The following is a 14,532-nucleotide window of genomic DNA, read 5'->3' on the forward strand; positions in this document are numbered from 1 at the left end:
AATCTTTTTAATTCCATATTCTACGCTGGACGAGCTTTCTAATGATACCAGTCTCAACTCTCTACGATGAATATATCGAGCGGCGAAAATTCACGGAACAAAAAAAACCCAGTTGAGTATATAGTTCCTCCCCCCTCAAGAGGGTCGGAACAATTAAGATTCTAACTAACAAAAAAAACTTTTGTTGTAATATTAATTTAAAGCAAATGAAGAAAATGGATCGGGGGAAAAACGTAACCAAATTCACTCACAAGAATGTGGTGCCTTGGCTCATAGAAGGGCTTTGTCCAGAGCTTCTTTCTCTAAACGAAACTTCGATACCCGAATATCTTGCTAGCTTGCATATATGGTTATTTCTATATCTAAAAAGTGGACCATTATGCTTTATTTATTCCTTCAAGGTAGTTTTTCATCATTCCGTTATCAATAACTTCTAAAAAAAATTAGCTCTCACAGTTTTGTTTCTTTTGCTGTAGTCAACTTCGGTTAAAAAGGCGGGCTCGCTATATTTTTTTCAACACTAGGATGAAACAAAAAAAAAGAAAATGTTCTATAGCGGGTTAAAAAATGCATAAATTTCAACACTGTTTCCTTGTGCACTTTGAAAACTCTCATCTTTACAACCGTGCACGACAAACATAACAAAATTAGAAAGCAAGTTGGTTTCTTGAGCTGTGAGTGAAATTTGTGGAGGCTCTGGCCTTTGTGATGAGAGCGATGTAAATTGTTCTACTTGACAATAGAACCTGTTGATTGTATATTCAATTAGCATGATTGCTCTGATCGCGTACCATCAAAAACAGTTATGCTAAGTCATTCTCGCGTGATTTTAATGAAGGTCGCAAAAAAGGAATGGTTTAGGTTTTACCATTTAGTTAAATTGAAATTTACTGCTGTATCCAAAATTTTTATTCTTAGGTTAGATGTAGCAGCTTGCACTTATGTTTTTGCAATAACTCACAGGAAAAATATGATATAAAAATTGTCAAAATATTCTGTTTTGCCTCCTTTATTTACTTAAGATCGTTGGAAAGGAAATTAAAAAGCAAAACTAGTTTTGGCAATTTTTGTTTCTTGCTTCAAGGTCAAACAAAACTAAACAGAATCTTTGTTTTTGCCGTCAAAAGTATTTTTACATCCATGTGTGAACAAATGAATGAACGTTTTGCGCCACTACCGTTTAATAGTGTAGTGAAAAAACTGTAACTTGATATTCAACTTAATGCATCCATGATATAGAACCCAAGTTTTCAATTTGAGAGGGTTGCATCTAGTGGAACAATACGAGAACAATAATTCAAATAGAATGTTTCCAAACTTTGTCGATGATTAAAGCTATCTGACAATATTTAGTAGCGAATTTACTTTAAACGTTTCGTAGAACTCAACTTGATCGGTAGAGATTAATCGGTTTTTTAATCACAACTCGCTTCGATAAATCAACAGAGACGCAGCTAGCAAACACCGAAACAGCAAAAGGAGCGAAGAAGCGAGTGGTTTTGTGGCGTTAAGTTTTTCTGGTAGTGTGATAAAACGGTGTTAAAACGAAAATTCGATTTCTCTATTGTCAGTTTTCATTCACCTGCGGAATTATTACGTGCTATGTTTTCTCAATTTCATTGATCATTTTTTTTCTGAATAATCCTCTGAATCACAATTTAATTTCATTTAGTTCGAGTGTATGAAAGTTTTCGTTAAAAAATTCATTGACCAAGAACTATCTTCTCAAGCGGAAAACATCATATTGAACGGTTCAAGTAAAAAAAAAACGATTTTGGAAAACGATTTTGGAGAACGATTTTTTGCAAAAGTTATCGCGGGAGTTTCGCATTGACTTTATTGCGATTAAGTGTATTGAAAAATTAGCCTGCGTAACTTAAATTGATTAATTATTGTTAAACGTGCGTTATCGTTAAACGTTGTGTGCTTTCAGGTTTCTACAAAGGATTAAATGTTTGGCTCTCCAACTGAGATAGACTGCATCGGTTGGTAAAACTTCAAAGAAGATGGGGATAGTTGATCTACAGAAAATATTACGCTTCATTTTGATTATTTCTATAGTCTAATTAACCCAGTTGTTTTACCGATTTGGATTAAGACCCTCAGATTTCATTATTCTGTTCCAACAAAATTTTTGTACAAACAATTATGAACTCAGAACCTTCCTGGAAAACCGTATCACACAATTGCAATACAAGATCAAGGAGTAATGACTAGATTTACTTTATAGACACAAGACAGAAGGGTAAAGAGAATTTTTTTGTTCGTATATCTGTACAAAACAATAGCAAACATCAGATAAGACTCCAACGCTTCTGGATGGGATTCATTAGGCAATCTAAATCATACCTAACTTATGCTTCCCGATTTAAGCGGCCCGAAAAAAAAACAACATGACAGGAACCGTATTTGATTTCAATTCTTTATTATTTATATTTCAAATAGAAAACTGTTTCTAGAATCCATTTTGGGTAGGGTTTGCGTAACTTAAACTTTATATAAAAAAAACTTTTTTCAATTTTTTTTGTCGCTTATAAAGAACTCTATTGCCATCTTTTCTTTTATGGGGGAGAAGGAGAAGGAAACGAAGGAGAAGAGTATGCTGCCGTTTTTTTAAAGTTCCTACTCGAACGTGCTTATTCCTATTCAAACATGCCTATTCAATTTTAACTGACTCTTTTTTGAAAAAATTTTAATTTTATTAAAATTTTACTTCGCCCATGAAATAGTCCAATATGATGTTAATGTTATCATTTAGCTTGTATCATATTCTGAATGGGGGGCATTGATAGTGGGCTGTTTTGTGTCTTATGTCAAATTTATGTTTCTTCTTTATTCATGTATCATTGACCAAAAATGTCACTTCTTTCAATAGATATTTCTAAAATTTTAGAAAAGAATATCAACATCAATTTCGATAGAAAATAGAGATAAAAAAAAGAGAATAAAAAGAGATAAGACATGGGTGCCTAAAATGAGAGATCTCTTGTGGCTTCACTTTCATGTGTCCAAAGCGCTTTTTTCAACATTTTTTGTCACTTTAAATAAAAAGAAGTAATAGATTTTTTAAAATAACAAGCTCACCCCGAAAAAGTTAAAATTAGACAAAGAAAAACCTAAAAAAGTATAACTATTCATCTTTTCGACTTTCTTCTGATACATTTGAGTTCGAACAAATAACTTTTGGTTTTCCTGAGACTGAAAAATTACGTTCGAAGAATTCTTAAAGGGCAAATCGGACATACTGCTGGAAAAAATTAACTCCTTCATTCTCAGTTTTTTATTAATGGTTTAGCCTTTGAAATACTTTTCTCTATATGATACTGCTTTTCTGTTGACTGTTATTTTAGATACTGAGTTGGACAAAATGATATATGCAATTTAAAAAATCAATAATTACTTTGCTTCAAAAGCTGCAAACTTATTGATATTCTTCTAGAGAGTTTCTTGTTTCTTTTTAAGGTATCTAGATTAGTTTATTAATTTTATATCCGCTCTATCCAATTGATTAGGAAATTGATACATGTTAATCCTCATTGCATTGAGTATATTATACTAATATGAGATCTTTTGTGTTACATGAAACGGACAGCAAAATAATATTTTAGAAATTGGTTTAATTTTTCAAATTGGTCTTATGTTTCGCAGAACTATCATATTAATCAGATGAATCATGATATATGGTTGATTTGGAACAAGAAAAAAGAACGAACGAAGGAAAAAAAACGATCAAACATGGGTTACTTGAAGTCAAAACAATCGGAGAGCCATTGCCTCTTGAGATTTAGGCAACAGGAATTTTTGAAATTATCAAGAACTTCATCTTTTCTTGGTGCTTACTTTAAAAAATGTAAATTGTTTTCAAGCTTTGATTTTGCTATGTGTTGAACACATTGTACAATTGGAACATTGTTCAAACTTACTTCACCAGAATGAGAAACTTGGGTTACGGGAACGCAATGATGAAAATGATCCATGAGATCGAAAATTGGATTAAAAGTTTGAACTACCGTAATAATTTGATTTTTTTTACTTGGCATTAGAATATAGATCTCTTCACAGAATGTGCCCATTGATTGATTTAGAATTATGGCCAGATCGAACAAACTTTAGTCGGGTGGGCCTGACCGATTAGATCCAAGATCAGTTCCCGCGACAGATCTTGTGTCAGACCAAACAGACCCTGGACCAGGCCCTGGATCAGACGTGGGCCTGACCAAAGAGGCCAAATTATGGGTGTGGGCAAGATGGAAAACATTGGACTCCGAGTATCAGCCAGAGAGGGGACGAAAAATTGGTACTGGCCAGGCAAAAGAGACCAAACATGGGTTAAGGTATGGCAGAGCGGGACGGTATGACCGAAACATTTTTCTGCCTATGAAATCAGTTGCACGCGACACAAGTACTTCTAGCGCAAAAATATCTTATGTCGAAGACTGCATCCTGGATAAGTGTCATGTTATTTTTTAAACTGCATAGAAACCTTGCTAGTGAAATGAAAGAGAAATGGCTAGGAAACAGTTTTGAGAACTGACGTTTTTGCGCTTTATTCAAGTCAGCAAAAAGGGTTGTGAGAAATGGCACTTTTGGAAGCCCGGACTTTTGTGAAAAATGTCTCTTTTGTGAGAAATGGCACTTTTGGATGCCCGGCACACTGTTAAAAGCCCGGACTTGAGTCTCAGAGCATTTCTACGCTAAACCAGCCCATTTCAAGTGTAAAAACTTAATTCAGTTCTGAAACATTTCATCTCCAGATAATTTTAAGAATCTCTATGAGCAGTTTTTCTTCATTATGATTAAATTAAGGCCATGGAGTTAGCCCAGGCAAAACTTATCCTGTACAGTCTGAAAATTACTCATACCTCAATGAGTTGGGACATAAACAGAGTACTGGCCATCCTAAAAAACAGAATGTCTCTATACTGATTCAGCGCTGATTTATTCTGCCGCCAATCTCCGGGAAGGTATACATACAGAGTCATGCGACACACTTCTTGATTTTTTTTATTCAAGTGTTTAATTTTGTTTGGGTATGGGAGCTCCGCTTTCAAAGTTAAATATAATTGAATTCTATGTTGAGAACTCGATTTATGAAAAGACTCAGAAACTCTAGAATGGGGGGGTTAGTGACAAAAATTACAGTCTAGATTCCTATTTAAAGCGAAGGAAAACTCTTTTCATGTATTGAGGACTTTTTAACATATCGATAGACCAGATTGGCTAAATTTATTAGTCGAGCATTGTCTTTTCATGCGCTCAGCGAAAGTCTTCATAAGTCTGCAAATCTGGATTTCTTAATATTTGTTGCTTTCTGTATTGTGTTTCTTACACTTCAAATGATGCATCAACGTAGCAGTACTGAACAGTTTTGCACCAAAGCCGTCCAATTTATCGCACAGTTGGAAAACTGCCACGAGATTTAGGAATCTTTTGAATCCATAAAATATATCATTTTGTAGCAGCTGCACCATATTGCCAAATTAGTTGGTCGAATGAAAATAGGCAAATGAATTGAAATAGTGTTTCTTCTTATTGTTAGTCTTATAAAATTGCAACGCAATCGAACGGTCAAAAAAACTCCCTGTATAGAAATGACCATGAAAGTGCTAATTGTTGGGTTATGGACTTTCGCAAGCGGAATAAAAGGCGTTTTTAACTAAGTAAAAGAATTGATTTCTCAAAAATGAGAGAATAACAAAAATGATATTTTACAGAAGAATTTAGAGATTTACAGGAGAGATCTGATTATTAGATCAAGATGGTCATTTGAGTTTGAGAGTGAAAAAGGACTCAAAAATCAGCTGTATATATACCCATTATCAGTGTGAAAAAGTCAAGAAACAAAACTAATCTTAGCACCGTGATTTATAGTGGGGGTCGCAAGGGTTACCCAATATGGTTTGCTTCTGCAAATCAGTCGCAAAGGGAACCATAAATGGAATGCATTTGCACATTTCTAAGAATTCATTCACACTTCCGGAGATGTCATCATCATTTAAAACATGCTGGGAAGATTTTACATCACTTAATCTAACTCTAATGATAGTTATCTAGATTCACCAATTTGAACCAAATATTGATTCTCAGCACCATTTCTTGACGATTCATTTATATAATTTCTTTGATCGAAGTCATATTGCTCGTCTTTGTAATCTGGTAAATCAAACTTTCTTTCTAATTCTCACCAAGTTTAAGACTATAGTTTGATCGATATTCTAACACCCCCACTCAGACTTGAGCTGATTGCGTAGAGTCTGTTCCCATTAAAACTGCTCTGAATGTTTCCACTTTCGAAATGGGTAAGGACTTTGTGAAGATGTCCGCTGCCATTTTGTCTGTAGGGACGTAATGAATTGAAATAGTCCCATCCTCAGTCTTGTCACGAATGAAGTGAAACTTTGTTTCGATGTGCTTGCTCCTTTTGTGCATGACTGGTTTTTGACAAAGTCTGATACAACTTTGGTTGTCCTCTCTAATTGCTATTGGACGTTTCTGTTGGATGCCAAAATCCTCTAGAAGCTGTTTCAGGTAGAGTGCTTCCTGAACTGCTGCTGCCATGCCCTGATATTCTGCTTCTGATGAAGAAAGAGCAACTGTGGCCTGCTTCTTGACACCCCAGCTGAGTGCTGCGCCACGTCCGTTGAGCTTGAAGTAATAGCCCGTTGTTGATTTTCTGTCGTTCACGCCTCCAGACCAGTCTGCATCACTTTCCCCCACTAAATCATAACTAGCCTCTTTTGTGTAAGTAAGTTGTAAACCTTTTGAACCTTGAAGATATCGCAGAAACCGATTTCCGCACATCCAGTGTTGATTGGTAGGTGCATTCATGTGTCTGGACAGAATGTTGACTGTGAACATGATGTCTGGCCTCGTCTGTTTGCCCAGATACAGAAGTGATCCAACCAAGCTTCTGTAGATCCTCTGGTCCACTTCTTCGTCTCCGTTCTGTGCTGTCTGAAGTTTCAAATTCAAATCAGCTGGAGTTCTTGAGGGTTTGCAATGATCCATTTGAAACCGCTCAAGCATTGTTTCTATGTAGCGTTCTTGGTCGACTGTGACTTTGCCCTCTTCTCGTCTGATTCTTAGACCCAGAAACCAGTGTAGTCTCCCTCTGTCTTCCATGTGAAAGGTTGCTTCTAGTGCCTTCTTGACATCACAGACCACTGTCATGCTTCTTGATGCTACTATGATGTCGTCAACCCAGACCAAGATGAAGGTGTGATCCTCTGCCTCTGATCTTGCAAACAAGCAGTGATCGTTCCTGCTTCTGGTGAACCCCTTCTCAGTAGGAAGTTTGCCAGCTCTTTGTACCAGTTGTTAGCAGCCTGTTTCAAACCATAAATTGATTTATTTAGTCGACATACTAAATTCTCCCCATCTGATCCTCGTTTTACAAACTCCTGTGGCTGTTCCAGATACACTTCTTCCTCGATTGGTGAGTGCAGGAAAGCAGTCTTGACATCAAATTGGTGCATCACATGACCCTGCTTCGCTGATAGCTGAAGTAGAATCCTGAATGTCTCTGGCTTACAGGTAGGCGCAAAAGTCTCAAAGTAGTCCAGTCCTTCCACTTGTTTGAAGCCTTTTGCCACATATTGCCCGGTGCCACTGGTCCCAATCGTCACCTTGCTTGGCTTCGTAGACTGTTTTGGGTTCCACATAGTCGCCCTCAGTCACAGCAAGATGGGTCCTGACTTCTCCAAAAAATTGCGGAACATTCCTTGCTCGTGTCCCTCGTCTGAGCTCTGCTCTGTCCGCGTGTTCCAGTGCAACTTCATTGAAGCCAACTGTCTCTAACTGTGAGAAGTCTTCTGTGTCACTGTCTTCCAGTGACTCTGAGTCTGTGTAACTCCCTCTGGTTGCAGTAGATCCTTCATCTAGTGCTGTTTCTCCAACATCTGAGGCCTCTGGTCTCAGTGTTGTTTCTTGAGTATTCACGCTCCCTGCGTCATGCCACTCCTCCTTTATTGCAGTAGATGTGTCCTGTCGTTCTCTGTTGTCATCGTCTTGATGATCATCATCTGGGTGCCAGATTCCCAGTTCCGACCCATCATCTAGTAGGTCAGCCTTTTTTGTTGTCAGGGATTGAGCCCACTTCAGAATCCTTGATGATCAAATCTCGAACTGCCATCACCTTGCGTGTGTTGGGTATGTACACCAGGTATCCATTTTCTCCTTCAGTGTAACCCACAAACTTTCCTTCCAGTGCCCTGGGTTCAAGTTTGCTGACGTCTCTGTCCCTCTTCCGCATGAAGGCTGTGCAACCAAAAAAAGATAATTTACTAATTGGAAGCTTAGGTTTTATACCTCTCATCAGCTCTGCTGGGCATTTTTCTTCTCCTCGTCTCACAACCAAGTTTCTGATCCTTGCTGCGTGAAGAATTGCTGCTCCCCACATCATCTTGGGAAGTCCTGAGTCAATGAGCAAACATCTTGCCATCTCCAGCAGTGTCCTGTTGCACCTCTCAGCTAACCCATTCTGTTGTGGCGTCTCTGGTATGGTCTTTTCCTGTAGAATGCCTGCATCTAAGCAGTACGTCTTGAACTGCTCTGAGAGAAACTCCTTCGCATTGTCTTGCCTCAGCTTCTTGGGCGTCCCCACACTGAGATTAAATTTCTTCAGGCTGGCCAGTGCTTCACTCTTTGCCTTAAGCAAGTCCACAAACACAAACTTCGTTTGCTGGTCTGCAAACACTATGCAGAACCGGAACTCTGACAGTGACTCTACTCTGAAAGGTCCCATCGCGTCTGTGAACACCCTCTCCAGCTTCTCTTCTGCTTGGGTCTCTGCCACTCTTGGTACTGGAGTCTTTGTGATCTTGGCCAATGCACACACATTGCATACATCATCGAGTCCCCCACTGTCTCTGGTGCATTCCTGACCACATCCGCTTGATTCAAATGACCCAATCGTCTGTGCCACTTCCTTGCACTGTCAAGTTTCACGCTGTTGAAACTCATCTTGAATTCTAGAACGCTGCAGGGTAAGTAAAACAAATTATCTTCTTGTGTTAGTTTTACCCGAGTTACATTCTGGAGTTTCATGCAGCTGTTTCCTCTCTCAAAAGTGAAGCTATGTCCCCACTCCGTGCATCGTGAGACTGATAGGAGGTTTGAAGAATAGTCCGGCACACACAGAACATTTTTGAGTTCGCATTGGAATTCCCCTTTGTTTGAGGGTATGCTGATCCTCACACAGCCTCTGCCCACCACTCTGGAAGCCTCTCCGTTGGGATTTCTGACCACTGATTGAATGGTCACAAAGTCCAGGAACGCATCGATGTTCGTCACTATGTGATCTGTACAACCACTGTCCTCTAGCATGCCTGCTGTCTTCCACTGGGTAACAGCTGCCCAGCATTCCTCGTCTGGTGTAGCCAATGTTGGACCCATTGCCAGTGACTCATGTTTGCCTCCATCTCTTTGTCTCTTGCATGCCCTGTCTAGGTGACCCTTCTCACCACACTTGCTGCATTGTGCTGTCTCCTTCTTCCTGCAGTCCTTGGCAAAGTGTCCAGGGATCCCACACACAAAGCAGTTTCCTTTCTTGGGTCCCTTCTTGAAGTCACGCTTCACTGCCAGTGCCACTGAGCCACTTTGTCCCTTGTGTCTCTGCATCGTGCTCTCATCAAAGTTCTGCAGCCTTTTCCTCAACTCTGTGAAGTTCGTTGCCGGGTTGAAGCTTTCCTGTATAACAAAACTTTCATACCTCATTGGCAGACCATTGAGGACCAAGGCGTTGAAGAGGGTCTCTGAGACTGCTTCCCCTGCTTCTTGTAGCCTTGTGAGCAACTCCTGTCCTCTGATGAAGAAGCTGTCCAAATCCTCAGAATCCTCGAGCTGCAGTCGAGCAAGCTGTGCAACTAAAGTCACCACTGTCGGCGTCTCCACACTCTGAAATCTCTCTTGCAAAAGCTTCCAAGCCTTTGCTCCATCTCCAATGCCATCATCTCCCACACAGTCATGTCTCATCAGCATGAGGGTTGTTGCATCTAGAGTCAGTGCCAGATGGCACCACACATTGTTCCGTTTCTCCTTGATGTCTGCAACTTCCTTCTCATATGCATCCTTCAGCACCTTGTGGTTCTTCTTCTCATCATTGGTTGCCCCATTGGCCAGTGTCGCAGGCTCATTGGGTTGCTCCTCTGTCCCCAGTAGTGATTTGTAGAGTCCCTTCGTCTGCATCATCGCCACAAATCTTGTGCTCCAGATTGGAAAGAAGTCCTGTGCCTTTTCTGTGTAGGTCAGCAGCTTCACTGTCTGTTGATCCATTGAAGTTTGAGCAGGCAAAACACTTGTGAAAAGAAAATGTACTAAGCAGAAAAGGATTATGACTGTCAACAACAAATTAGTTTTGTTTTGGAAATTAATTTTATTACTTTTTATGACTACTTTTTATGACATTGCTGGGCCCATAACCTGTTGGGGTATGGACTTTCGCAAGCGGAATAAAAGGCGTTTTTAACTAAGTAAAAGAATTAATTTCTCAAAAATGAGAGAATAACAAAAATGATATTTTACAGAAGAATTTAGAGATTTACAGGAGAGATCTGATTATTAGATCAAGATGGTGATTTGAATTTGAGGGATTAAAAAGGACTCAAAAATCAGCTGTATATATACCCATTATCAGTGTGAAAAAGTCAAGATACAAAACTAATCTTAGCACCGTGATTTATAGTGGGGGTCGCAAGGGTTACCCAATATGGTTTGCTTCTGCAAATCAGTCGCAGAGGGAACCATAAATGGAATGCATTTGCACTTTTCTAAGAATTCATTCACACTTCCGGAGATTTCATCATCATTTAAAACATGCTGGGAAGATTTTACATCTCTTAATCTAACTCTAATAATAGTTATCTAGATTCACCAATTTGAACCGAATATTGATTCGCAGCACCATTTCTTGACGATTCATTTATATAATTTCTTTGATCGAAGTCATATTGCTTGTCTTTCTAATCTGGTAAGTCAAACTTTCTTTCTAATTCTCACTAAGTTTAAGACTATAGTTTGATCGATATTCAACGCAATCGAACGGTCAAAAAAACTCCCTTTATAGAAATGACCATGAAAGTGCTAATCTCTGCGTGTTATGAATTGAACTTTGACCTTTGAAACGTTCAACAATTTGGCAACTTTATGGAACTAACTATAGCTGCGACGATAAAAAATATGGCATTTTTAGCCATTTTCCTTCGAAAACTCTTACTGTTCGTTTTTGTTAAAAAGCGCATAATTTTGCTTGATTAGTGGTTAATCAACTTTTCAATAGTTGAAAAAATTTTCTTGCTGACTGTCTTGTATGCATTAGTGAGAAACAATTATAGTTGAAATATTTTTCGAGGCACAAATCAGACCCATGGAAAAAGTTTTCCTCGAATCATGATTCGGGTTAAAGTTGAGCATCGAATTTTAGTTGAGTTGTTGTCGGGTATTAAACTTTGGCTGAGCCAAAACCCAGCAGCAAAATTTTCGTTCTAAGTAAAATCCAGCAGCCTAAAATTGGGTCGGGCTCAAATCGAGATGACGATAAAGTCAAGCAAAAGCCTTCTCTTAGTCAAATTGGGTCGAGTGTGGTCCTTTCATAATTCGGGGTTTTTACCTCGTATAATAATAATCAAGAAGTGAGCTTGACTTTGTTTGCATAGCATAAATTTGAAAGAGCTGCATAAGGTATATTTCTCTTTCAATTTTGCAAACTAAAAGCATAAAGTTCTCAAAACTAACTGGTTCAAATCAATTTGAGCAGTATTTGAGGGAACACTCAACCTTGCTCAGAAAAGAACTCGATACCTGTGTGATTCCCGGAGTTGTTCTGCCTGTTTCCTTGAGCAGTGTTGGGGTTGAACCCATTCACGGCCCCCTGTAGGAACAACTTGGCTCTGGCTCTGAGTGCCCGCAGAATTTTCCAGTAGCAAATAGTTGAGAGGACGAAGGGTGCAAAGTAGAAGAGGGTTAAATCCACAAGAAAGAGGGAGTCGTTGAAAATCACCAGCTGACCTGCACAAAAATTTTCTTTAAAACAAAAAAACAAAGAATTTTGCAAGAATTCAATGCGTAGATAATGAGTTTCATGACTATAATTATGTATTTTTTATTATTTACAATATTTGTACTGCTGTCATAAAACTATGATACCTGACTTATAAACTTTAACCGACTGGTTTTGAAAGTAATCTAAATTCGGAAGAAAATATGCATATGCTTTTATAAAATAACGAAAAGAAACTTCAGCAAGATTTTTGAGTTTTTGTTCCTTTTTTGATCTCCAAAAGTAAAACCGAAACAAATTCACCAGATCTCACGGGAAAATTCTTGATAGTCGGTTCAGGTGCTTCATTTTGAGCACACTTTACACCACAGGGCACCAAAATGCCGTAAGTTGTTTCCTTAATTTTTGTGTGTTTTCTTTTCACTCGAGGTCAGAGCTCACCAGGTAAATGCGAGTAAACTGCCAGCTTCATAATGCCAACACAGACATTGTACACGAATGACGCAAGCCAACTAGCCAGACATATTTTGATGCTTTTATTCCTGGTGCACAGTCGCATGCTCTTCAGAGGGTCACAAACAGCCAAGGCTCTTTCGAGAGTGAAACAGGCTGAAGTGATCATGGCAGCGTAGAGACCTAAAACAGAAAACTTTTCTGATCTCTGAAAAAGTAGATGAAATGAATGAAGACAAATTTTGCACATTTTTCTCAAACTTGACAGTAAAAACAATAAGAACGGTTTTGTTTTAAAAGCTAAATTATTCGGTATGTCGGTAAAATTGTCTGAAACTTAAAAAAGCTTCGGTAAGTTTGATATTGCAAGATTTGGCAAGCTCAGTTTCTAAATCGGTATGTTCCGTGAGAAACACAAGAAATCGCCGGGATTTTGCACACACATATTTAAATTTTTGTTTGTAATGTAGTCAAGTTGTATGACAGCCATCTACTTGCAGGAGATTCTGATGTAAATAAAATTATTAACTCTCTTCTTTAGATTTTAAAAATTATCAGACTAATTGAGCATTGATGGGGATTTGGTTCATTAATAACATTAACCGAGTTTTTATACCCACTAAATAACGGTATGGTGAATTTACCTTAAGGATATTAAATTAAACGCATGTTAAGGTGAAATTCAGGTAAACGTTACCTTATTCTTACTTTAAATAGAGTTAATGTAACAATTAACCTCAATTAACCTCAAATTTGTTAAGGTAAATTTACCTTAACTTCTTCTTTGCCTTAAAAAGAGAAATTTGATGGTAGAGATTCCAAAGAAAAATTATTAAGCGAAAAAAGTTTTAAAACAAGAGAGTTAGCATTAACTTTCTATGGTAATTAGGACAACTACCTATTTTATTTACGAACCCACATATTATTGGCAGTCTGTGGTTATCATTTCGTTTCATCTCCTTGATTCGATAAAGTTCTCTGTTTTGAAAAAAATAGTAATTATTATATTTTCAAAAAAAGAGCATTTGTCATGTCATTGAGTCGTTTGGTCTGGAAATGCAAATGGGTCTGAAACCAATTCGGTTCGACCTACGAAGCATATTAGTTTCGAACAAGGGGCATCTATGGAAGGAATTTGGCTCGACAAAGTTTTAGCAAAAAAAGAATTGGGTTCGACCTTTGAAAAAAATTTGACGTAATATTCCATACGGTATTAATTAAACTCTCCTAATTTTGACTAAACTGTTCTGCGATAAAAATGACAATCTTGAGTTTCTCTTGTGCTAAAAATTGACGATACTAAATCTCTGTTGTTTTTGAAAATCAATAAATTTTTTTTGTTAAAAAAATCACAATACGGAACCTCGCTAAAGAAATATCTGCATAAGAGTACAACTAATTTCCGACAATTTAAATATTTTACCGACAGGAAAAAAATGGAAATGTTATTTGAGTTCCCACATTTATTTTCCTAATCCCTTTATGATTTTAAATGCTAAGTTAGGAACAATAATTCTTAACCTGCTTCGTTGAAACAGAACACAAAATTAAATGTAATTTGACATTTCAAATGAAAACAAAAAGATAACATTTAGAAATGGATTTCCTAAACACTGAGATCTTGAAAAAACTCTAAACCAAGTTCCAAGAGCTTCAGATCTATGTCATGTTTTGGCAGCCAGCCGAGAAAAAAAACACCGAAGATTTTTCCATAACCAAAATCACGGTTGTCTGTTTAATTGCTCTCAAACGAAGTTTGTAGCAATTATATTAGTCCTGTTGGTCTTTTTTATGCAATTTTTCGCTTGAACAACTTTCTGTATGACGCTTTAGACTTTTCGTCCTCAAAAACGGGATAAACAGGTAGCGCCCAGCGGGCATTAAGTGCTCTTAGAGCCTTTCAGCTCTGTTTCACAGCTCAAACTGTTTTGGAGAATTATACTTATACTTATGGTTTGAAGGGCGGTTCTCAGAGGTTGAAACTTCCCCCCTGATGACCCTCCCCCTGTTGACCCCTCCACCTCCTGTTGACCCCCCCTTCCTGTTGATTCCCCCCCCCCCCCTATTGCCTCCACCCCCACCGC

At 38.1% G+C, this 14,532-nt stretch overlaps 1 protein-coding gene across 1 annotated transcript in view; it reads right to left on the minus strand.

The window, feature by feature from the left end:
- LOC142350244 (uncharacterized) overlaps positions 1 to 12,625 on the minus strand; it is a 43,994-nt gene extending 31,369 nt beyond the window's left edge. Inside the window, exons 1-2 of the mRNA XM_075402018.1 lie at positions 12,437 to 12,625; positions 11,797 to 12,003 (exon numbers count right to left, since the gene is read on the minus strand). Of these exons, the coding sequence (XP_075258133.1) occupies positions 11,797 to 12,003; positions 12,437 to 12,617 (388 nt within the window). The 5' untranslated portion in view covers positions 12,618 to 12,625. The remainder of the gene's footprint in view (positions 1 to 11,796; positions 12,004 to 12,436) is intronic.
- Between the last annotated feature and the right edge of the window lie 1,907 nt (positions 12,626 to 14,532).

This window comes from Convolutriloba macropyga, chromosome 12, assembly GCF_964194025.1.
Source record: "Convolutriloba macropyga chromosome 12, txConMacr16.3, whole genome shotgun sequence".
Classification (NCBI taxonomy): domain Eukaryota; kingdom Metazoa; phylum Xenacoelomorpha; order Acoela; family Convolutidae; genus Convolutriloba; species Convolutriloba macropyga.